General features: G+C 44.7%; 1 protein-coding gene across 1 annotated transcript; it reads right to left on the bottom strand.

Moving 5' to 3' along the window:
- Positions 1-333: 333 nt before the first annotated feature.
- On the bottom strand, positions 334-7,270 carry LOC124703405 (protein NETWORKED 1A-like). The gene is made up of 5 exons (XM_047235620.1): positions 7,081-7,270; positions 5,379-5,726; positions 3,972-5,293; positions 2,092-3,861; positions 334-1,680 (listed from the first exon to the last, which is right to left on the bottom strand). Exons 1-5 carry the CDS (start codon positions 7,181-7,183, stop codon positions 646-648), a joined length of 4,578 nt encoding a protein of 1,525 aa, XP_047091576.1. The 5' UTR covers positions 7,184-7,270; the 3' UTR covers positions 334-645.
- Between the last annotated feature and the right edge of the window lie 17,574 nt (positions 7,271-24,844).

The raw sequence follows: 24,844 nt of genomic DNA on the forward strand, positions 1-24,844 counted from the left end.
TGTAGTAGACCTCGTGGAGTTGAGCATGGGCAGCAAAAAAGGTCGATGATGGAGGACGCCGCCGGCACAGCCTTGGAGTGGCTGGCAGTGGTAGTTGGCCTTCTGACCCCTTGACTACCCTTTTAGGATGGGTAGTTGAGGTTTTGGGAGTCTCCCCGTACATGTGTGTCTCCCCAATGGGACTTAACCTCCTTCTTTTATATCGTGGTGGTAAAGGGCCAGGAACCAAAACCAAGTCGTTGGCTTATGCTCCCGATCAATGCACAAAACGTGAGAAGTGGAGACATATAAATGTACAACCGAAGATCTATTCCAACATATAAATGTACAAAGTACCACACAAAAATGCTCTCTAAGTATTTTATTCTATACCCTCTCTTGTTTACAGAAAAATTACACTATAATGTTCTCTTCGGATGATGTGCAGAACATGATCCAAAGCTACAAGCAACATATGTTAGCAGTAATTTTACAAGCCTGGCAGTAAGTTTATAACAGATGTTTACAGTCAATGACTAGCATTTACAATCCTTAAATACCACTTTCTTTTTTACCTAGACAAACATGAACAGATGACTTGCTCCATCTGAAGAAAACCCTGGCCTCCCATATTTCGCCTTTAAAAAGTAGTGGCGCAAACAGGAATTAGTCATCGATGGTCTTCGCTCTCATGCAACCACAGGGCGAACATCGCGGTTGCTTCCGATTTTCACGCCTTCGACCGTAGAGATAGTCTACCAACTGCACTTTTGACCGCCGATGAACGGTTTTTGATGTGCTGCTGCTAGTCTGCTCCTCCTCATACTTCAGCAGAGCCTGCTGGACCTTCTGCATTTCCGCCTCCAGCCTCCCTATCTTCTCTGACATTTTCCTTGCACGCTCCAAGATCTTCCGCTGGTGCCTGCTCCTCAAGTCGACGTTGTCCCCATCGAGACCATCGGCGGATGTGAACTCTTCAGCCTTCTTGGCCAGTTTACTGTTGGTGTCGATTAACTCGATGATGGTACTCTCAGCTTCTTTTATTTGATATCTGACACTCTCGAGCTCAAGCTCTTCTGATGCCTCAGTGTTTGTTTTGAGCTCTTGAATGCTGGACTGGAGGGTGTTGAGCCTCTTTCCATCAGAAGACAACCTTTGAATGACCTTGTTCCTCCACTCCTGGTGTGGCTCTATGGTGACAGACCTCGGTAGCTCTTGGTTGACAACACTGAGTTCCTTCACCACCACTAGCTCGGCAGGAGACTGTTTACTGTTATCTCTCTCAAATGACTCACTTCGCGGTGGTCCCAAATCATCACGCACATGGCTGCTGCTTGGTCCAACAACTCGTGCTGCAATTTTCTTTTGCTGACCAACGGAATCCGTTTGACGGCCTGAAGAAGTTTGGATGAGGTCAAGTTGTATGTCTTTCAGCATTTGCTCGTAGTTCATTTCAACCAAGTCATCATCCAAGATCTCCTTAAGTTTCAGAGCCTCAATCTGCTTCCTTGCTCCTCGCAGATTGGCATTGAAATCAAGCCTCTCTTGCTCAAGAAGGGAACTGGTATCCGTGACCACCTTCTGGAGCGTTTTGATAGTTTCATGCAATTTTTTCAGCTCCATGTCCTTCACTGTTCTCATTGAATTTTCATCACTGAATCTCACCATGGTTTTCAGGGGCTCAGGAGATGATGCAATTCCCTAAGAAAAAGAACAAAAAAGTAAATTGAGTTCTGGAAATGAAAGAGGATAACTTCATGAAAAGTACAAGGCACCAGGTTTTGTTCTTAGGGAAAATATATCGTTTTGAGGGAAGTATATCAGATTTCCCATGCATATGATTAGTAATTAAATGCTGCAATAGAGTAGGTGTAAATTATAAAGGCTTTGATATCTCTTTTCAATAGAAGATTAAGGATAAATACTTTAATTGGTGTATTAAGGCATTACTAAAATAAGATTTAACTTGTTAGAAGATGAAAAAATAGAATCTGATAGGAGAAAATTTTAGGCATGCTTAGAGCCGTGTATCAAGTGGATATGTGTGGTGTGTTTGCGCACATGTGTCTCGCATGTAATTGCCAAATAATGCATGCAAAATGGAATGTGTACCTCCATCTCGAGTTTATTTGATTGCAAGCAATCATTGGCAAGGGACAAGGTTTGTTTCTCCAGGGCACTGACTTCGGTCTGCAATGTTCCTAACATTGTGACATCACCATTCAGATTGACCTTCAGTCTTCTATTCTCAATCTCTACAGCATTTAGCTTGTCTTTCAGCTCATCCACATATGAATTCCTTCGAATGATATCTTCCTTCAGCACTTCCTTCTGCACCATCGCACTTATCTCATAACTCTCACATGTTATGATGAGCTCAAGAACCTTTTCCTTGAATAGAGCAGCATTCGTGATAGCCATTTGCATGTGAGCTACCAATTTTGTAATCTCTTCGTTGCAAGATTTGATGTCAACAAAAGTCTTCTCCTTGCTCGTAAGCATTTGCATATTTTGAGGACACTTAAGTACCTCCTCCAGTAGCATTTCATTTGATCTTTCAAAGCCAACATTGTCAACTTTTTTGTGGCTTTTCAATTCCATGTTTGCATGATAACCTTTTCGGGTCCTGACAGAATTCAGGAGATTGACATCTCTTCGTGATGGATGCCCTTTTCCTGTGATATTTTCTGGACTAGGCCGGGCACTTCTCATGGCTATACAAATCTCTTTGTCGAGGTGGTTATCCTCGGATTCCAAATCTCCAAGCTTTTTGTTCATCATCCTGATGTCCTGGGAAAGCTCGCTTCCTGCAGCTTGGAGACACGCAAAATCATTATACAAAGACTTCAATTCCAGGGTCCTGTCTTCGTGAAGGTTTTTAAATATCACAAGAAGGATGTCTTTGCTGACAGATTCACTGATGAGAGTGCTGAAATCATCTTCAAAGATCATCTCTTTTCTCCTGGAATCATTTAGTTCATTTGCAATGAAAGAGTTTTGTTGAATCAGCTTCATAATCTCACTTTGCAGTGACCTCCGAGAATCTTGCAGTTCTGACAATTGCCCAACCAAGAACTTCGCCTCAGCCCTTAAGTCCTCAACTCTGTGGTTACGAGACTCCATCTCTTCCCAGAACTCATCGCTGATATTCACAAGTTCTTCCCTTTCTCTCTGCAACTGAAGCAACTCCTCGCTGTTTGCTTGCTGATCTTGCTTGAGGATGTTCCGCTCTGACCTCAGATCAGCTACCTCCTGTCTGAAGTGCTCCAGAAGTGTGACAACGAGTGACTTCTCAACAAGCTCTTTCTGTTTCACATCCTGGGCATCAGATATTGTATTCCTTAAGCAGTTGACCTCATGCAAGATGAGCTGCAAAATGATGTCAAGCTTCATTTCGTTTAAGGATTCATACTTCTCATCCAAGTGTAATACTTTCCGCACTGAGCCAATCCCTTCAGTTAGCTTCTGATTATCCTGTGACAACCAGTCCAGTTTCTCCTCATAAACCTTACATATGTCTTCCTTCTTTTGCAATTTTGCTGAGTAAACAGAATTTGCTTCAGCCATGTCATCCAAACACTCTTTTAAGATGAAGATCTCTATCTGGGCTTTCACAATCTTCAGCTCCTCCTCTTCAACCTGCTCCTCTCTGTTCCTTCCTTCCTCTAGCAATATGCTAATTTTGTTCTGTAGACCATCAAACTGAGTCTTGCTTGTTGTGAGTGCATCTTTGTGTTCTTTCCTCTCAAGTCTTATCAGTTCTTGTAGCCTGATCACTTCATCAAGCACCGAGTCTTTCTCCTGTTGTAAAGCTGAGTGTCGCCTTTCTAGCTCTGTGTATTGTGCTTCCAAACTCTGAAGAGTATTGCTGATACTATCAACCTGGAACAATAATTAAGCTAAGTAGATAAACTAAGAAGGTCAACTCAAATTCTATTTCTTATGACAACTGGTAGAAACTAATACAGTAAGGTTATTTTCACATAGCATACCTGAAAAACAAGAGTTTTCTTCTCGGACTGAAGAACTGAATTCTGATTGTGGACTGTCTCTGAAGATTTTTCCAGCTCTTTCAACTTCCTCCTCAAGCCCTCGAGTTCAGCATTGGCATCAGATAATGAATTCTCCAAAATGACTTTCTTCTCGAGCAGAGCCTCCATGGTCTGAGAAACTGCCTCAATCTGTGCAACAAGCACAGCTCGCTCGGACAGATGAATGCAGATCCTGGAATTGAGTTCCTTACATGATTCTTCCAATGCCACCTTCTTCTCCCTTAACCCTTCAAGCTCAGTAGTTGAAGCTGTCAAAGACTTCTCCAACTGCGCATTCTTCTCAGACATCCTCTCCAACTGCCTCAGGTTTTCAGTATGAAGGACTTCCATTCCCTCATGGTTCTTGATAATGCCTTTCAGCTCAACATTGCCATCCCTCAACTCATGTGCAAGAGATTGTAGTGATTCTACATTTAAGTTAACAGATTGTATTTGCTCCTTGATTGAGAAGTGTTTCCTCTCCAAGTCACTCCTATCCTCCTTAAGGTGAGAAAGCTCATATTGAAGTGTCTTCTTTTCATCCACGTTTCGATGAACCTCTTCCTCAAGTTTCTTTTGCTCATTCTTCAAGGAAATAATCTCATCCTGCAAACGAATTATCACTGCCGAAGAAGAGTGATATTGGCCATTCAGTGTTTTGTTCTCTTCTAAAATATTGTCCAATTCTTTCTGAATCATAAGATTTCTTGTTTCACTGTCCCTCACTTTGCTTACTTCACTCTGCTTCTCAAGAGCCAAATGCTTCAGTTTGTCCTCTGCTGTCAACAACTTTTTCTCGAAAGAAAGGTTCAGCATTTCTGCTTGCATGCACTTGAGATGCTCCTCTTCTACAGAGATGTTAAGCTTTTCCAACTCAACTTGCTTCTCATTTAGCTCGTCATGCTTCTGCTTCAACAAATGTTTCAGATTCTCTAATTCGATATGCAAGTCCTGATTAGCTCTTTCAAGCACAACGAAACGTGCATCTTCTGTGGTTGAAGGCAGCAACCGAGTTTGCATCTCCTCTTTCAGCCTGTTGAACTGCTCCTGGGTGTGCAATATGTCAGACCTGAGGTTCTCTAATCTAGCAGTCGATTGTTGGCATTGCAGAACTGCAGCTTCTTTCTCTGCTTCTTCTTGTGCAAGAGCCTCCTTGAGACAAAGAACCTCGGATTCTGCATTATTGCTCTGCTCTAACACTGATGAGATCCTGTTCTTGAGGTCATGGTTTTCCTGTGACAGACTTGCTAGTTCTTTCTGCAGCTTCTCGTAATCCTGGTTACCTGCATGCAAGAGCACATCTTTTTGTTATTGTTGTGTTTTCAGTGTTTCAGTTTTTATTTCATTTACTAGTCTTCATGAACTTACCTTTACCACACATTTTTGAATCACTAGCATTGATGAAAGAGAGGAAACAATGAGCCATTTCTGCATTGTCCACATCAGTTTCAATGGATGCAGTATCAGTTGGGAGATCATCATCCAGGTCCATCAGAACCTGATCAGGAAATGCTTCAGCTATTTTCCTGTGGGCCTGTCGGAGATCGCCAGCTGCATGATCATATCTTTCTGCTAATGCTCGGTATGCACGGTACAACTCCTCAAGCAAGGCCATCAACTCAGGTCGCCTTCGGTAGTACATTTCCGCCCTTTTTGCGAATGATTCTGCATCTTCTTCAATGATCTTGATCATCAACTTAATTTTGCTATCCATATCTGTATAATCAGGCATTTAAACATTGTAAGCCCAGTACAAACGTCAAAGAAACACTGAAGCACTATCCCATACAAGGAAAATGGCCCCAAAACTTTGTTATTATCTACTCATTTACACTCTTTAATTAGAAAGATATATTTCAAGACATGCAGCTTAGATTAGAATTCCCTTCACTGGTTGTGGAGTGCCAGCTTATAGTCACAGAATGAACAATCTATGTTCACCTCAAATGCATAACAGTTCCTGTAACAATATAGCATTTGCGCTTATGGAGGACACAATTTCTTTTGGCAGGGTACATTACTAATGCACGAGCTTCATTTGAACACTAATACATGTTCCCCTTCTAGTGATCTTACATATGCGAACAACACGGTAGATCATTTTCCAAAATACCTACATTCAAAAGTTGCATTTTCTTGCAAACTATTTCAGACAGGCAAGTTCCATGCGTGATCATGTATTTTCGTATCTACGATTTGTTGTGTATAGTTCATCTGACACTATGGTCATGTTAAAGTCCTAAAGAAAATGATGGTCATGTTAAGACCTGAATCCTTAATAAGACTCTCAATCACGATATGGTGTACTCATCAGTTGGTTTGACGTCTTCTTTTGTTCATTATTGAATTTTATGGTTCATGGCTGATTGTTCATTGTTGAAACTTATTAAGCAACAAGCACAAGATTCTAGATTAGCAGAATTTATACTCTGAATTTTAGGCTAATCATGTACTTCCACAGTATTCTAATGACTTTTTACACGCGTACCACGACTCCACCATAGTGCAACTCCTTGAACATAATATTATATGGATACAACAATTCTGTACTTCATCATTACTATTTTTTCTTCTCACAATCACAGTGACCACATAACAGCAGATTAGATCAAGGCAGTGTTTCTATTAATCAAAGAGTAGTGCCTCTATACTCTCCTGAAAATTAAATTATTAAAATTATTCTGGAGGTTTTCAGGTTTCAAAACTTCAACTGTAAAATGATTTTGTACTAATGTTCCATATGTGTATAACAAATACCATATTTTCTGCATTTTCTATTTAAGGGTGGTCAACACAATTCACCAATGACACTCAGCTGGAAAGTATAACGCTCTTCAGTAAGATTTCCTTTTTTTTATATGGAGTAAGATTTCCTTGAATTAACCACTCAGCATACCAGTCTAAATTTCTGCTTAAATTGCATATATAGGAACTAACCATGAATTTTGGATTCAATTATTTTTCGTGTATTTGCTTATGATTGCAGAATCAGGATGACAGTTCTTGAGCCAGATCAGCATCTGAGGCATGCTCAGTTTGTATGAATAGCTCAACAAGTTAACATGCTTACCTTCAAGATTCTCCTGGAGCCATTTTGAATTCTTCGGGCAGATATGACTGTTCCACCACCACGAGTACTTGCGCTTGGCATCGGTCGGTGATGTTGCTGCCATTATGCTAACAAGCTAAACAGCAGAACAAAATCACACGATGTTCCGCTATCCCGCAGCACGAGAAGTATGACAGCAACAAGAACTAATCGCCATTCAGTTACCTGCAAAACAGTAAGAACTCTGAGAATGCTGAGTTGTGTTGACATAAACAAAGAGTCAAGCTCCTATTTTTCTTCCAGAGAACAAGCCACAGCTGAAGAACAACCCAGCAACGCCATGTTTTCTTCATGGGCAATCACATGGGAAGCTAGCTAGTATGGCAGCAGAAAAACCTCAAAGTACTGAATTTGTTTCTGGATAACCCAGTTCTGACTTCTGAGCATGGCTGTGTTGATGAACAGGTGGTAGGTATGGTATGATGAATGAGAAATAGCAATATTGCAGGCATCACGATCTCCACAAAATAACTCCCACAAGTGCTTATCACAAATGTCGGAGGGTATGCACCATGCAACATAGAGATATAAACTCGGTACAGTGATGAATTGCCTGATCAAATCAGGAAAGATGGGACACAGCGAAACAAGAAGAACATAGGACCAGAAATTTATTCAGAGAGTTCAAAAGATATGCAAATAAAAACAATACCATAAGCAGAAATCAGGATGTCATAAGCTTGAGATCACCTCACGAATTGCTCGAAAATCCCACTTAACTATAAGTACCTAAAATAGAAAGAAATAAAAAAGAAAGGGAGGTTGCTTGTAGGGATGCCTAGGAATGGAACATAAAGCTGGAATGGTGGAGAAAAGAGGTGGGCAGTGACAAGAAAACCCAACCACCCAATAAAAGATGCCCCCAACCACTCCCCCGCTCCCGAACGACTCGCAGAATGCAGCGTAATGCAAAACCAAACGACAAAGAGGCCGCATTGATTGCTTGGATAGTTCATCAGGTAGGTTTGCATCAGTGATCACACCAGAAAGGGAAAATAGCATCCAACCAGAAATCATGGACCGAATTCATAATAAAACTGGCATCATAAATCTACCGGAACAAATAAGGAACCACGGAATTCAGTGAGACTGATTTTCTACTGAGGTCCAAACCCTGAAGGGGGAAAAGACAAATTATACTAGTTGCTGAATTCGCTAAATTTCGTGAAGGCCATAGTACTGAATTACTGATGATGAAAGGGGAGGTTTTTAAACCCTGCAAAAGGGGGCAATCTTGCAGCAGCAGATGGCAGGGAAAACACCATCGACGGAGATCACGAGGAGGCCAACTCAGCAAGAGAAGCATAACAGAAAAAACCGATGCATATAAATTCACCTGATGAAGAGGGAGAACCTTACCCCTGTTTCCCTCTATCTGCAGTTGCAGCTGCAACTCGATAGAGATCCAGCCGCTCCCATGCCGCCTCTAGGCCATCTCCCCCCAAAGCTGAAGGAATCGACAGCACCGCCGCGAAATGTATGTGTCGGCAGCAAGACGACAGGAATGCTTCTTCTTCTTCTTCTTCTTCTTCTTCTTCTTCTTCTTCTTCCTTGGAGCCGTCCCCCTCCCCTGGCCTTCTCTTCCCCTTTCTTGGAGCAGCAGAGCAAAACTTAATCAGGCAGGGACGGTGGGGGGTTTGGTTGCTTGTTGGCTAGTGCATTCGCCGGAAAGCAAGGACAAGGCTTGGGGCACAAAGAACTCGGCTGATTCCGGGGCCGGCGTGGAATTTTTCCTCTCCGTCTTTTCGGTTTGGTGCGGCGTCGGCGTTCTTGTCCCTGTGTGTGAGCTGGGGACGGCGGCAGTGTAAAACCTGACGCTTTTATGGAGGCATTCAATACTGCTAGTACTACTACTCGTTTCTTTTCCGTGGAAGATTTCAGATTTGCTGGCATGCCCGAAGCCTGGCAACGCTGGCAAGATCTCGAGCGGCGAAATTAGTGGGCGATGATGGCCCTCTTTTTGGCTGATTAGTAGCTCGTGGCTTTTCTAGCAGGGTTATTATTAGTTGGGCAATTAATGATTCCAGTCCAGTGGGGGGCTCCTCTGTAGTGTTGTCAAAGATTGGAGGAGTAGTATACTAGTGCTGAATGATTTTGTTTGTGAGGAGTATATATAATGCAGCATGATTAGAGTACAAAGCAGCATGATTAGACAACAAAGCACAAGTATACAAAGCAGCATATGATTAGACTTCAGTGCACGCAAGTAGTAGTACTCCCTACATTCTAAAATATAAGGCACCATTTTTCGCATGGTCTTTTATGCACAAGTTTAACCAATATTAACTTTGTTTCTATGAATAAAGTGCATGTCTATTTCAAGAGGAAATTTGATAAAATAAATTAAGCAATAAAGTATTAATTATATTGTACTTAATTAGTATCGTTGGATTCGTATTGACAAACAATTTCTAATGATCCTAATTATGTACGAACAATCTTTATATTTGGAGTAATTAATGGTAAAAATATATGAAAAATGAGAATGTCTTATTTATTGTAATGGAGGGGTATACTCCAACTACTCCCTATGTTTTTATACAAGACCACTATCTTTTCGCAAGAAGATTTGGTTAGATTTTCCTTTCAGAAAATGGTGTGCATTAATATGAAAGTTGCATGCAATCATATAAATAGAGACACCGCATGCAACATATTTAATTAGCCTGAAACACAAGAAGTTTTTCACATAATTAATCATGATATTTATTATACTCCCTTCGGTTCTAACATCTTGACGCAACTTTGTCAGGATACGGATGTATCTAGTTAACAAATGCATCTACATACATTCATATCTAGACCACAGAAAAAAAATACATCCATATTTAGACAAAATTGACTCAATTAATATGAATCAGAGGGAGTAGTTGATTTTGTTTCTTCATACTCCCTCCATACCGGTTTATTAGGATATTATGCATTTCGGGGTAAGATTTTGACTAGTGATCTTTCCAACAAAATAGTAGTCCTATGTCACCTAAAGTATATATCAATGGAAACATCTTTATAATAGAATCCAATGATATATTTTTTGTGACATATAACTAACATTTTGTAGGCTAAATTAATAGTCAAAAATTACCTCAAAATACGCAATACCATGTAAAATGTAAAATGTTTAGAAAAATATGACTTGACTATGCTCCTAGGTCAAAGAAGAAGCCTAGTCCCCTTTTAAAAAGTACTACGAGTGTGGGGACAAAGATACGTCCTTAGGAAGGATAAGAACACCATTGTGGGTGGGTGATACTACAAGGAAAAAAGTCACCCATAATGATTTTGCGAGAAATTTCTTCTCATGTGCTGCAAGGCAAAAGATGGCCATGTTTATGCAAAAGATTTCAAATATGTTGAATGGTCTATAGCAATAGGAACCTACAAAAAGACCTGACTCATTGTAGGAGTATGCTTCCAGTGATAGATCACTGGGGCTCGATGGTGGCGTAACAACTAACAAGTCACATGACCTTGTGGAGTTTAAACACAATTTATCGAACAACACCCTCTTCACCTTTGAGGGTTCTTCAAGGTCTAAGGTATTGAAATTATGCAAGGTGGCATGCCCTTTCCATGAGGTTCTCGCATGACCCAAATTGTAGATCGACTTATTAAGGATCTATCAAACACTACACCGAACTGTGTAGTTACAAAGATAAATTTGCCCCACCAAAAGCAAGTATCTATACTTATAAAAAGTAAACATGCCACACAGAGTTAAAATCTTGAACAAAACACTATAGACAGTTAAAATCTTAAACAAAACACTAGCGGACATTTGCCCCTATAATAGACAATGATACCATCCACGAATTGCATGTTAGTAATTACAAATCTACTGATTTCTGGCTAACATCATGAGATTTGTAATTACTAGCTAACATCATGTTTTAGGATGATTGCGAAAAAAATCATGTTTTAGGAACCGGATTTTGATCTAGCTAACTCATAAACTTCAACAAAATAAAATACTATAGACTTAACGAAATAACGAGCATATCTCTCTGTCTTCTATTTTGTTAGACATGGCGTGGTTCAGTAAAATGTATGAATTAAACCCAAAATAACAAGCTAGCCAAACAGGAGAAACTAAGTCAAGAGTTCAAACTCATTGTGATTTATTAACAATTCCAAATTATACAATAGATGTGCTCGGATAATAGCATTTTCCTAACCACCGTCCCAACATCTCGGTGGAGAACGGAAAGGTTCAGTTCCAGTACACCCTGATCCAGCCTGCCATTCTGTTTTCAGCTCACACTGGCCACCAGTACAGCTGAGGGAAATACATCGATGCGTCATCACCGTGGAGCGATTCCTCTCTTTAGCTCAGACCATCCGAACGGTTCAAACCGAAGATAACCCTACCAAATGATGCTACAAGTACCAGCGCCCATTATGATCTGAAACAATTCTTTTCCTAACTGGGCAGCTCTCTGAAACTAATGGCAGCACGACTATTACAGTTAGCGTGCTGGATGCGGTTGCCTGTCTCAGTTAATTAGCCTGAAAATTTGTTCTTCCAAACAAATAATAGCAATGGCGAGGACCTTCCCTAATCTGAACCTGTACCACCAGTAAATTACTCATCAAAGTAGGGTACACGACCTGGAAGTCATCCTGCATCCTTTCTGAGATAACTGCAGTTACCTGCTTCCTCTGTATATCTAGTACACAGCCCTTTTTAGTCTCCAGGAGAGTGCTAAAATCAGCTGAGATCTAGGTTGCTTTGCCTGTAATTTATGGCAACGGCCATCTTCTTGCACGTACAGCTTGTAGTCTTTAGACCGACCACGCCCACCTGATATGACGTATCATCTTAATTGGAACACTTTTGCTGTCCCCCGTCTTCTATGTTACTGCGCTTGGGATATGACAGCAACCACAATCCTGCCATTTTAATCTGTCAAGTCAAAGATATCGAGAAAATGCAGATACACTAGCCGTAATTTAGATTAGGTAAAACTGTACAAAAGTTTCGTAGAGATCACTATCTTACACGCGTCACTGAAGCAAGTTGAAACATCGCTAATTCGCTGTTTACCTGATTGATTGGGGCGACCCCATATATATTGTCGGCAACATTGTTAATACCACATCGTAGCAGAGTAAACATCCCCGTCTCGCCCGTCAGCTCAGTGAGCAGCTTTTGTACCCTGTGTTGAATTTGGTATACTCGCCACCGACGGTCGAGCCCTGGATCCTTCTTTAGTTCGCTACGAATATATACAACCAAGCATAGATTGGATGGTTGGCTGACGGTCATGCTTAAAGGGGAACACCAAAGTTTTGGGAAAAGAAGAGCATATTCTTTCAGAGCGGAGAGGAGAACTCGCGGATTAATTTGGGATTTGGGTCGCCATCAGGCGTGAGGCACTACTATAGTAAGTACTATACAGCACATTATGCCCTCCGGATCCGCGGGAGATTGATCGAAAATGACCAGATATAAAATTATTCCCCAAGCGTTGCTACTTTGCTAGTCATTAGTCGTGTTAGAACATCTCCACCGTAGGCATCGGCAGGTGTGCAGCGCTATATTGGGTGTGCCAGCGGGAGTTCCTTAGTTTAGGGAAGAAAATTCCACACCGACGTGCTATATACAGCTGGCCCTCAAATATTTTTTTTTTACCAAATTTCAACATTTCGCATAGTGTCAACAATTCAAACTACTGTGTTAAAACACACAAATTATTTCAACAAATAGTTCAAACAAATAAATTAAATTATTTATAGAAGAACAAAATGAATTCCAAATCGTGTGGCGTTTCCTCTCTGCACCCACAAATGCTTAATTAGGTCACTCTTTCCCGCGGAGTCTCCATTTTGTCATGCTGATTAGGAACCAGGGACGCTGGGGTTTGGCATGTTATTGTTGTTGTTGCTCCAACATTTCCTCGGAAATCTCTCATTAGTGCCCGAGTAGGGGATGGACGTGAAGGTATTTGTAGTCTTTTTTCCCATAAAATTTGAAACCAATTTGATGTCTCATGTGTTCCTACCCACTACGAGGGCTCCTTTGATTCATAGGATAGGAAAAACTATATTAATATAGCTGGACAAAAGCTTGCTTTGTGGAGGCTGCGAGCACGACAGGATAACTCCCTAGAAAAATCAGCTACTTTCAGAGACACAAGGGGTTAAGTGCATAAGTGGGCTATAATTGGCCGGTGGGGGAGTCTACCTGTGATCACCATTCACTAATGATCCAACAACTCAAGACGTTAGTTTCCAGATTTTCGCTGAATCATGGTTTGCACTTGATACTTCGCCCTAGCTAGCTACTATGCTAAGTTATTGTTTTAGCAGTTTATTTATTTACAAGATCATTTTTTGAGTGCTCAAAATAAATCTCAAAACAAAACAAACATCACTATTACCTTCATCCCTCCAACCAACATGTAGATGAGAAATGATGTAGTTTACATTTGGTATCAATTTAGTGGTCTATGTTCCAAAATAGCTATACCTATAAAATAATAGACATGTCAAAAATAGAAATGTGACCTATGTCTTCACTTACCCCTTGATTCATCACCCTTGACCATTTATGTGTTACTCAGCCTGAGTTCTTCAATATATCCATAGAGATGTTTGAAGCATATTAGACACATAAATAAAAACAAGTAGATGAAACTAATCAATAAGTGACTTATGAAAATTCAAATAGTGACACTTTCATCCATGTCTACATAGACATATGAGATGGTGGCAAGTTAATACTCTGTAGTACAACCATGCAACGAACTTAATGTCAATAACACATAATTTTGCAAACAAAGTTGCACTTAGCATCATCCAGATACCAACTTTCTAGAAAAGTGTTAGGTCAAACAGCACAATGGATATCTGAGTTATAGTCCCATGTCAGGCAGTAGCAAACCGTGAAACGTTTTGAAGCCTTAGCAAACCATAAACTGTAGTGGTTAAGAAACCAATGTTTCATGTAAATCAGCGTAAAATACCACAAGTGGGTATCAGGGGCCGACAAGCCTGGTTATCCATAAGTACTCCCATGATGTTAGGTACTAGTAATATTTCTAACATTCAAAGAATTGATACTATCATAGTATCATTACTCCCGTAACAAGCAAATATGAGGCTAGCACATCAAAGCTCCACGCGCAAAAGGTTTTGGGAGGCAGAGGTTGAGACGAAGTGTAAAATCTTAGTTGGTTTGTCCTTTTGTAGTCTTTTTTTCCCAAAGAATTTGAAACCAGATTCATAGGAAGGGAAAAGTATAGGAATAGGAAAGACATAGGATTGAGATATCATGTCTACTTAAATATTATGGAAAGATGAAGTGTCGTTGATTGTTGCAAAGGTATTTTTCATGAGGTATGAGCTAATGTTTTATCCTTATAGAATTTCCACTACAAGATTCTTATAAGATTAGTTTTTATGGAATTTGTTCCTATGAATCAAATAACTTATGTAAGAAATTTTTCTATAGAATCAAAATCCTACACAATTTCTACATAAATCCTATAAACAAAAAGAGTCCTGAGTGTTTGGGGATATTGTGTCTAGTTGTTTCACTATATCCTCAAAGACCGCACTGGAATTCTCTCCACTGATAAACGATGTAATGAAGAAATAAGGTCTTGCCATGCCTGATAAGAAGTGACATATTTTCTAGAATATAATGTTTCCTCTTATTCTTTTTCTTGTTCTTTTACTCTTTTTTTCTTTGCTTTGTCATATTTCCATAGTTCTTTTTACAAAGTGTATTAGCTTTTTGAAAAGTTAACAAATATATTTGACTAAATTTGTAGAAAAGATATTGACATTGAAAGATCGAGATGTCGTCTAGAGGGGGGTGAATAGGCAATTACAAACTCTTGCGGATTTGTCTTGTAAGAATGCGGAATTAAACTAACGTTTAGTTTACAAGCACAAACCCTAAATATGCTAAGCTCAACTAGGTGTAACAATGGCAACTAGAGCTAAGCAAGATAGGCACAAGATATATGTAGCACAAGTGATAGCAAGATATATGTACTTCAAGCATGATGGCTATCACAAGGAAAGAGAGCTCGGGTATAGAAATAACCGAGGCACGCGGAGACGAGGATGTATTCCCGTGTTCCCTTCCTTTGCAAGAAGGTACGTCACGTTTGGAGGAGTGGAGGTCCACGAAGGATTCCCCACGCCACGAAGGCTCACCCTATTCTCCGAACCACACCCACGAAGGATAATGGCCCTTTCCTTATGGTTAGCTTTTCCTCCGCTCCGGAGATGGCAAGCTCCACAACCACTTCACAAGCTCCACGAAGGAGAAGCCCGGGCCTCTTCACAATCTTCTTGAAGAGATCACCGGAGCACCAACCGCCAAGCCAACTAGGAGGTCTCCCTCCAAGAGTAACAAGCTCACGGTCTCTCACTCGAACTAATCGTGGTGGAGAGATCAACACTATGCAATGATGCAAAGCAAGAACACTAGAGGTGTTCAAATCCTTCACACTCAAATCCCACCCAAACAACAAATGCTAGGATGAGATTGGAGAGGAAGAACAATGGGGAAAGTCAACAAAAGACTCCAAGATCTAGATCCCAAGAGTTCCCCTCACTTAGAGAAGAAATGGATTGGTGGAAGTGTAGATCTAGATCTCCTCTCTTAGATCCCTCAATAATGGGCAAGAATCATGGGGGGAGAAAAGAGAGAGAGCAAGTTCTTCAAAGGCAACAATGGAGGAGAGAGAATAGGAAGAACTAGTTAAGCCCAAGGTGGAAGAAGGGCTATTTATAGCTAGAGAGCAAATAAAACCGTTGGGGGAAAAAGACAAGTCAAGACGCGCAAGAAAAACAACCCAGTCGGCGCACAGGCCGGCCGACCGGACCTGGAGCCGGCTAGACCGGTCACCAGTCCGGCCGGACCGGGCCACAGGCCGGTCGGGGCAAGAGCAGGCTGGAAGGGGCGGAGCGGCCCAGCCGGTGGCCCAGCCGGCTGACCGGGGCTGAGGCCGGACAGGCCGGTCTGGGATCCGGCCCAGCCGGACCTCGGCACGGGCGGAGCGGCGCGCCGCACGCGCGCGACGGATAGGCCGGCGAGGCCGCGCGAGGTGGGTCGCGCGGGGAGGCGGAGACGGCCCAGCCCGGCTGGGAGGCCGGTCGGCCGGGCCGCACGCCGAGCGGGCCGGCGGGCGCCGGGTGCTGGGCCGGACCAGACCGGAACCGCCTCAGTAAGAGGCCCGGCTGGCACGAGCGCCAGAGCCGGTCCAGACCGGGTGGGCCGGCGGGTGGGCCAGTCTGGCCGGGCGGCCGGCCGGCCACTACCTCCCCTTTTCTTTTTCTTTTTATTCTTTTCCCTGTTTCTTTCATAACAAAAGCTCCCGAACTCCAATCGACATGAAACCAATTTTGTTGGAAAGATAACGACAAATATGGAGACTCCTCACAGAATATTTTATATGATTTTAGAGAGAGAGTCTCCCACCGTCAAGAAACGGTGAAGACGTCCAAACTCAAAAACGCAATAGAAGATGCATGCGGATTCCGTTTTCGATGAACTTGGGCTTGTTGTAAAGCTAGCAACAAGCTCAAGAACCTCACACAGAGAAACACTAAGAAGCAATAGGGATATGCGAAGTATGCAAAGGATTGAGCTCCCTAAGACGATGTGATCAAGTTACCCAACCGAAAGCCCCTCTTAATAGTGCGGCTATCTATCCTATAATCCGGTCTCCCATCAACCACCTTGAGACCGGTAAAAGGAAAACCTATCAAGTTCATACCTTTTCCTTGCGCATCCCGCTTGATCTTGATGATAACTCTTCAAGCTCCACTCAAGCCGGAATGCCTCACTTGATCATTGTTGCTTCGTGAAGACTCGCAAATGCTCCCCCATACACTATGATGGGAAGGCTTCATTGATGCACATCTTCACATGTCCATTATCACCAAATGGACGGGAAGCTTCAAGCATGTGATCCACTTGAGATGCTCATCTTGAGTTTGCCCAACTCAACCTTGTATCTTCTCATACTCATATAAGATAGAGCATGGCTAATATTGAGTTCCACATAAGAACTCCATCTTCATTTCTTCTTCTTGATCATATCACATATATATCTTCAAATCGATGATCTTGATGCCAATACACAAGGTATATCTTTATCTTCATGGCATCCATACTTGAATCCAACACATGGAGTAAAAGTAGTACCTATGGAATATTCCTTCATATAAACTCAATAAAAATATTAGTTCATAGGGGTTGTCATTAATTTACCAAAACCACACATAAGGGCAATATACCCTTACAGACATCTATGATGCTTGATAAAATAAGAAAACATATTTTTATCATGGATCTAACGATACTGATTAAATATAAAAATGTAATGATATATCTAATGGTATTGATTTCGTAATATGGATGTTATTGTAACTAGATCAAAGCTTGAAAGGTTTAAAGTTTTTTGGAAGACTAATGCACCTTATAAAAAATAGAAGTATAATTAATGAGACGCAAGAAAGAGTATGGGAGACAATCGAGAACTAATCATACTGCCCATAAATGCGTTCGTGGGCGTGGCTTGACCTAACGTACACGTGACTTATCTTGTCCATGTTTAGACAAGGAAGCTATACACTAAACACGCAAATACTGCCCATTTTAGAGCATGTACAATAGTTTCTAGTTAGGTGGTTCTAAGAGATCAAATGTTATATTTTAGTTTGAGTTGGGGAAGAAAAAAGAGGAGAAAGAAGATAGAGCCAACTCTAGTAAGTGCTCTTAGTCACTCTTTGTGAGAGTGAATTATGAGCCATGTATCACTAAAGTAGTATTTTTTAGCTCAATATTGTATATGTTGACTTTATAATTAGCTAAAAATGACATGGTAATGGGCTAGAATCAGCGGTTGACTCTATTATTGTTCCTTGTCTTAAGATTAGAAAATTCGTTAGGACTAAAAAAAGCACATAATTCATCTTATTAATTACTGCACGCATCAATAGTTGTACATGGATAAGACAAAAGATAGAAAAATACATTAAAAACAAATGACAATAAATAAAAAAGACTTATACTCCCTAATTAAAAAAACTCTCTGCAAGACGAGCTGTACATCGATGAGTGGATGGAGAGCCGTTTTGGTTTGTATTCGGTGGTCCAGTCGGCGAGGCTAGCTGTATAGTAGGACTATTAACTCCATGTAGACCAATAGTAACTCCATGTTTGTCGATAGGAGTGCCGATTATGCTTCATCTGTTCAGTCATCACCCGGACCCATGCATTTAGCAATCTGGACGGAGCTGCTGCTGTTTTATCGGTGCGCCTACCTGGTAGTGCAGTCTTCTTTGTTGATATTATCATGGTTATTGTTAGAATCACCGCCGTCGCCTTTGTCAGGTAGATTTTTTAAGTTCATTCTTTGTTTCCTGCTCTGTCACCAACTCACCATGCATGCGGTCTTGTAGAGATGGGCGGCGCTACCTAGTGCACCGGCACACTACTGTGTAGTACTCCGTAGCACTGTAGAAGATAGTTGGAGTAATCCATTTTTTTTTCTGAAATAAAAAATACTACGGTTCTCTAAGCCCGTACGAAAGTCTCCAAGTATGACGCTTCATGCAAATCTTATTCTGTAACGCACACCTTCCCTATGCTGCGGTTTGTTAAGCGGGTCAGCCCAGCATGGATTCGGGGTCAGGATGCAAATGGACGCGGATTTCCGTGGAGTCCGTTCGTCCGGGTCCGTTAAAATAGTCAAACGGCGTCGCGGATGGGCCGTGCAGTTTACACGGACTCACGGACAACTTCCACAGAGCCTGCCAGGCCCGTTCGTCCGTCTGCAAAATAGAAAAAGAACGAACAAGTCTCCACTTCTCCATCTCCCACGATGGGCACGGCGGCACGGCGGCACGCTGTTCGCTGCCGCTGAGCCTGCGCCCCGCTCCTCGCCACCAGCTTGCACCCGCTCCTCGCCGCCCTCCAACTCCCCCCAACCCCCCGTCCTAGCTCCTCCCCTCGAGCTACTCACAGGACGGTCTCCAGCGCCGAGCGCCTGGCCGCCGCCGGTTCCCCGCTCCTCGCCGGCAGCCTGCACCCGGCTCCTCGCCGCCCTCCAACTCCCCCCACCCCTCCCCGTCCTAGCTCCTCCCTCGAGCTACTCGCAGGACGGTCTCCAGCGCCGACCGCCTGGCCGCCGCCGGTTCCCCGCTCGTCCGCGTATGTCCGGCGGATGTCCGTAGAAAACTGAAATACTTATACGGAGACTGTGGACAGCTAAAATTGTTTACACGGCTGACAAAAAAATATGTGACGGACGTCACGGACTCGTCCGTCTACATCCTGAATTCGGGGGTTCAGGTTTTTTCTGGCTTTAGGAAGGTTTTAAACATTTCTGTCCGGGTTTCTTGATTTTCTGGTTTTCTTTCGTTTTCTGGTCTTCTTTTCTACTTTTCTGTTCCTTTTTTATTTTTATTTTTTGCTTTCTTGTTTTTTTTAAATCAGAACATTTTTTAAACTGTGAACCTTTTTAAATTTGAATATTTTCAAATCGAACATTTTTTAATTTGAAAATTTTGAAATTTTTTATTTTCAAATATAAACAACATTTCATAAATTGAACTATTTTTAAGTTTGGTTATTTTTAAGGTTCGGTGTGATGGCAGTGTCTTCTCCAATAAAGTCTCTCCGGCTTCAGCCTTATCTCGACGGCGACGGCGATAAGCTTGTGGGAGTGGTGTGGTTCTCAAGGGCTTCTTCTGCCTGGGGAATCTCTGGATCTCCATGAAACTTCATCGGTGGTTATTTGTTCTTCATCTCCAGGACGAATATGGTCTTCTTGACCCGTTCGACGACTTTTCATCTGCAACCAACAACGTTAAGCCGACTAGGGAGGACAACGGTGCCGCGCCGTCGTCATGGTTTGGAGATTGAAGACGAAGACGTCTCAAGATTTTTAATTTTTGTTTTTATTAAGGTGTTTTGTGTTGTTTGATCTTTCTTCTAACTGTAAAGTTTCACTGGAAAAAAAAACCGAACACCACAAGTCTTCGAAGAATTTACTACTACTTCAACTTCCATCACCTCTAGCCTCTTGGGAAGAGAAAAGGAAACAAATCACGAGGCTGCTTAGTCTGCCAATATGGCCGTCTGGGAGCCGTGCGTGTGGTGTCCCATATCCATGTGGCAACCAACCAAGCACATGCTTTTAATCTCTGACAGGATAATGTAACTTGGTACTTTGGAGTAGAATTGACAGCTTCCCCTTGTGGATAAGGATAATAAACCAAACACGATGGTCTTCGAAGTAGAATTGACTACTCCTGCTTCAACTTCCATCACCTTCCGACAATGAAAAAGAAAGGAATAAATCACGAGGCTGCTTAGGCCATCTCCAGCGGTGCGACGCATTTCGGACGTTGAAACGGACGCGTCGTGTCCGTTTGCGTCGGGCGAAATGATCGAAATCGTCCGGGCGTCCGTTTGCGTCGGGGGTGGCTCCAGCGGCGCGACGCATAATTTTTTTTTCATTCATGCAACCATAATTTACATTACTAAAAAAACATAAAAAAGCCATAAAGGCGTGCTAAAAGTTGCTGCTGCCTACTGGTCGTCGTCGCTGACGAGGTTAATGAACTCCGGCGTCGGCCATGGAAGCTCGTACGCCGGCGGTGGAGGAGGTACCGCCGCATGGGCAGGAGGCTGTGGCCGGGGATCCCACGCCGCGGCGACGGGCGGAGCGCGGTCGTTGGAACGCGTCGGCGTTGCCGGAGGAGTCGCCGGCCTCCTCGCGCAGCGCCGACTCCCGCAGCTGGATTGCGAGCCCCTCCCACAAAGCGAGCTCGTTGAGCTCGTCCTGCGCGCTGTTGGCCAGTGCCATGGCAATGGCCTCATCCTCGGAAAGGTCCGGCGGCTGGGTCTCCGGATCCCACGCCGGCCCGCCATCGTCGTGGTCGTAGTCGACTATGTCGACGTCCTCGTCCTCGTCCGCGTCCTCCTGGTCGTTCTCTTCTTCTTCTGCGGCGATCTCTCGCTCGAAGAAGTCCACGTCGCCGAGGTAGCCAGCGCGGCGGCGCGCGTCGAACTCCCACGTCCCGAATGAAATCCAGTTGTAGGAGTTCAGCGCGTACGCCTGATCCTCCCGCAGATCCGGCCGCAAGATCGCTCGGCGGCGGCGCACCTCGTCCCGCCGCTCTCGGCCCTCGCGTGGCACGGGGGGACCGGCATGCGCCGCGAATTCAGGTACCAGCCCCCTCCCGGCAAGTTCGCGTCCGGCCATGGCACAGGCCAGTTTTCCTCCCATAGCTGCCGCGCGAGGTCAACGCGGACGTACCGGCCGACTCGTGCCTTTTTGCCGGAGCGCGAGCCGCTAGCCTCCTGGTCGTTCTTCGTCTTGCGGAACGGCCAGCATTTCTTTTCCATGGCGTCGGTGGGGTGGATACTGTGGGATTTGGCAATGATTTGGTCGTGGAAATGGCCGCCGGCAGCGTCCATTTAAAAGGCTCCGACGCCATATCGCCTTCAATGGCCTGCCAGTGCAACGTCTACTAGCTGCGCACGCTCGCGGAAGCCGAGGCACGCCATTAACACGGTCCTGCAAAGGCTGCAGCGCGCCGCACGGAAGTAATGCCGCGGAAGACGAAGCAGTTGTGCCGCTGCCAGGCGGGCCCGTGCGAGGACCGAGCGGACACTTTGCGCGTCCGCGCAGCGTCCGCAGAGACGCAAACCTGGCGCATATTTGGGCCAGGTTTGCGTCTCCGCGGACGGCCCGGTCACTTTGCGTCGCCCCGCTGGAACAGGCCCCAGACGCATTTCCGGTCACGGCGGACGAAAACGGTCGCTGAGCGTCCGTTTCCGTCGCGCCGCTGGAGATGCCCTTAGGGTATCTCCAGCGGGTCCAATCCAAATTGGTGACCCAAATTATCCGTTTTTATTCATTTGGGTCGGTCTACAAATAGGATGCTTTATCCAGCCTGTTTGGATAGAGCGCCAGCGGCGCGACCCATTCAGTCTACGCTAGCTTTTCCTAAACCTGGCTAGTTGGCACACTTCATTTTAAATTTCAACACAAAAACATAGAAAATTAACAGGTATAATATATGGATTTACCCTCTAGGCAGCGCCAACTAGTGTCAAGTGCCTTTGGAATGTGCAAAGTTAGACAATATCTTACGATATGTCCAAAAAGTAGCAAGTTTCACCTAAAAAGTGACTACTTTCACTTTCACCCAAATGGCAACCATCTATGCTAATATCCTTCAATATTTTCAAGCAATGATCATTTTATGCCTCTTCTCGATCCAAGCCTTTGCACGGGATTGGTGATGTGGCCGAGTCAATGAGCATGATCCGATTCTCCTCGGCCATGATCTTGGCTTCGGTCTCCAACATCTTGGACTTGGCATCGGCATCCATGAGCCTAGCCTTGCCCTCGACCTCGACGATCTTGGACTTGGTAAGGGCCTCTTTCACCTCAATAGCTCCCAGTTGAAGATCAACAAAGCTCTTTGTGGTTGCCTCTTTCTCTTTGCGCCGCCTCTCTTCCCTCTCGGCGATGGCCTCTTCCTTCTTGGCCATCAACTCCCTCAAGGTCTCTTGGAACGCCATTGAGGAAGCTTGACGGTGCATCTCGGTCTTGCTTTCCTTGTGGCCAGCGGTTGTTTAGCACGGCCACTACCGCCTGCCTCTTCGGTTGCGTCGGCGCCTAGGCTTTGGCCATCGTTTTCAAGGTCGATGGTGCCTTCCGTTGATGAATTTACAATGCCCTCCTTCTTCGCCACCTTGAGTTTCTTCTAAAGGACGTAGCTTGTTTCCCACTTCTCGGTGTCCTTGAGCAACATCCAACAATGGCTCATTGTGAAGCCCTTGTTGTCGTAGGATCTCTTGTAGTGCTCCAAAGCAGAAGCCCTTGTTGTCGTAGGATCTCTTGTAGTGCTCCAAACCATAAGCCCTTGTTGTCGTAGGATCTCTTGTAGTGCTTACTTGCCTCCCGGTAACAATCTAGTATGAGCCTTGGAATCAGCTACACTCGGCATGGATGAAGCTCCACCTCTTTGAAAATGAGACATCGTTGCGTTCACTATAGAAGGGTTTTTCACACACCAAGCGATGCTCATGGAAGTAGTTGCCCAGACAGTTCCAATAAGCATTGACCTTTTGCTCGGCACCGCAAAGTGGATCTTGGGAAATCTCAATCCAAGCGGGGAACAACAAGTTGTCCTCTTCGACTCTGTAGCTCGCCCTCCTTTGGCTGATCTTCTTGCCATCGACAAGCGTGGAGGGCAAGTGACGCGGCCAGTGTGGCCACAGTGGCCTGGGTGATTTCCCCGGCCATGTATTGGGTGTAGCCGTCGTTGCCAAATAGTGGGTGCTTGTCAATGGAGTAGCCCTCGTGAACATCCTCGTACTGAGTGTCATCGTACTCAGTGTAGTCGCCTTCTTCCTCGTCGACGCCCTCGTAGATCATGTCCTGCATGATGGCCTTGCCGTGCACGGGCTCACATTCATGCGCGCATAGTGGCCATGACAAGCCAGCAGGAAAGTAGCAATGCGAAACAATTACGGGATATTGGCAAGAGCTTTACCATCTTGGTCGTCGAACAGGTTGGCTGCCACAGAGATTCGCCATTGCGTATTCTGCCCTGTTGGCGATGATAGGCCGGCCGTGGGAGTGCGGTTGAGGTCGATACCTTCGTCGGAAGTATCCGACGACGCCGCGCGTGGATCACCTATCCGGGACAACACACATCCATTCATGTCGTGGTCGTCGCCTTGCTGGGATGGCCTGGGTTGAAGAGGAGGCCGGCCGCTCGGTGTCGACGTGACGGAGCTCGTCGACGACGCGCCTGCGGCCAAAGGGAGCACCGCCGCATGGCCGAAGACCACGTTCAGTGCCTCCTGCTTCATCAACATGACGAACTGCTGGGCGACTTTCTGAGCCAGCAGCTTGCCGTTGTCGTGCTGTCGCTGGGCGATGATGCAGTCGTTCATCCTGATCTGCTCGTCTTCCAGCTTGGCGGCGACCTTTTGCGAGCTTTGGCGGCTTCTCTCCGGTCTACGCGCATGCTGGACTCCGCCCTTCGCTCCTCCTCCGCCATATCCTTGGCGGTCTTCTTCGGCTTCGCCTGCTTCTTCTCGGCGGTGGCCGTGGTAGGCATGTCGGTGGCCATGGTAGGCGCGGCGGCGGAATCCATCGCTTCCGCTTCCTTTCCCGCCGGGCGAATCTCTGTGGGAGGGTTTTGGAGGGAATTTGTGCGCCACTGGCGGGAGGGGTCAGGATCTTCTAGAGAGGACACGGGAGGACGCGCGAATTGTCCAGCCCGACGCATCGCCGTCCCAAATTTGAGGCGCGGAGACGTTTACGTTGCCCGCTGAAGCATACATGGGTTGTTCGTCCGTCCCCGCGGACCAAAATGAACAGTCCACGATCGTTTGGGTGGCCCGCTGGAGATGCGCTTATTGTGTTTGCCAATATGGCTGTGTGGTGGTCGCAGCCTCGCTGCGGGAAGCGTCCTAGTATATCCATGTGGCAACCAACCAAGCGTCGCCGCTGCATGCTGCCGCGTAGTCGTACGGCACTGTCACGCACGATTCATGAGCGAATCCCCGGGGAAATCCAGAAAGATAGCCGCATCTGCCACGCATCCGACCGGCGCGGTGGTCCGGGGGCGGGTCGCCGTCGCCGATCCTGTGCCACACACGACCATGTTGCTTCTTCCTCTCCACCTCCGACCGCCCCTCTCCTGGAGGCTGGAGGAGTATTAAATTTCT

Source organism: Lolium rigidum, chromosome 3 (assembly GCF_022539505.1).
Source record: "Lolium rigidum isolate FL_2022 chromosome 3, APGP_CSIRO_Lrig_0.1, whole genome shotgun sequence".
Classification (NCBI taxonomy): Eukaryota; Viridiplantae; Streptophyta; class Magnoliopsida; order Poales; family Poaceae; genus Lolium; species Lolium rigidum.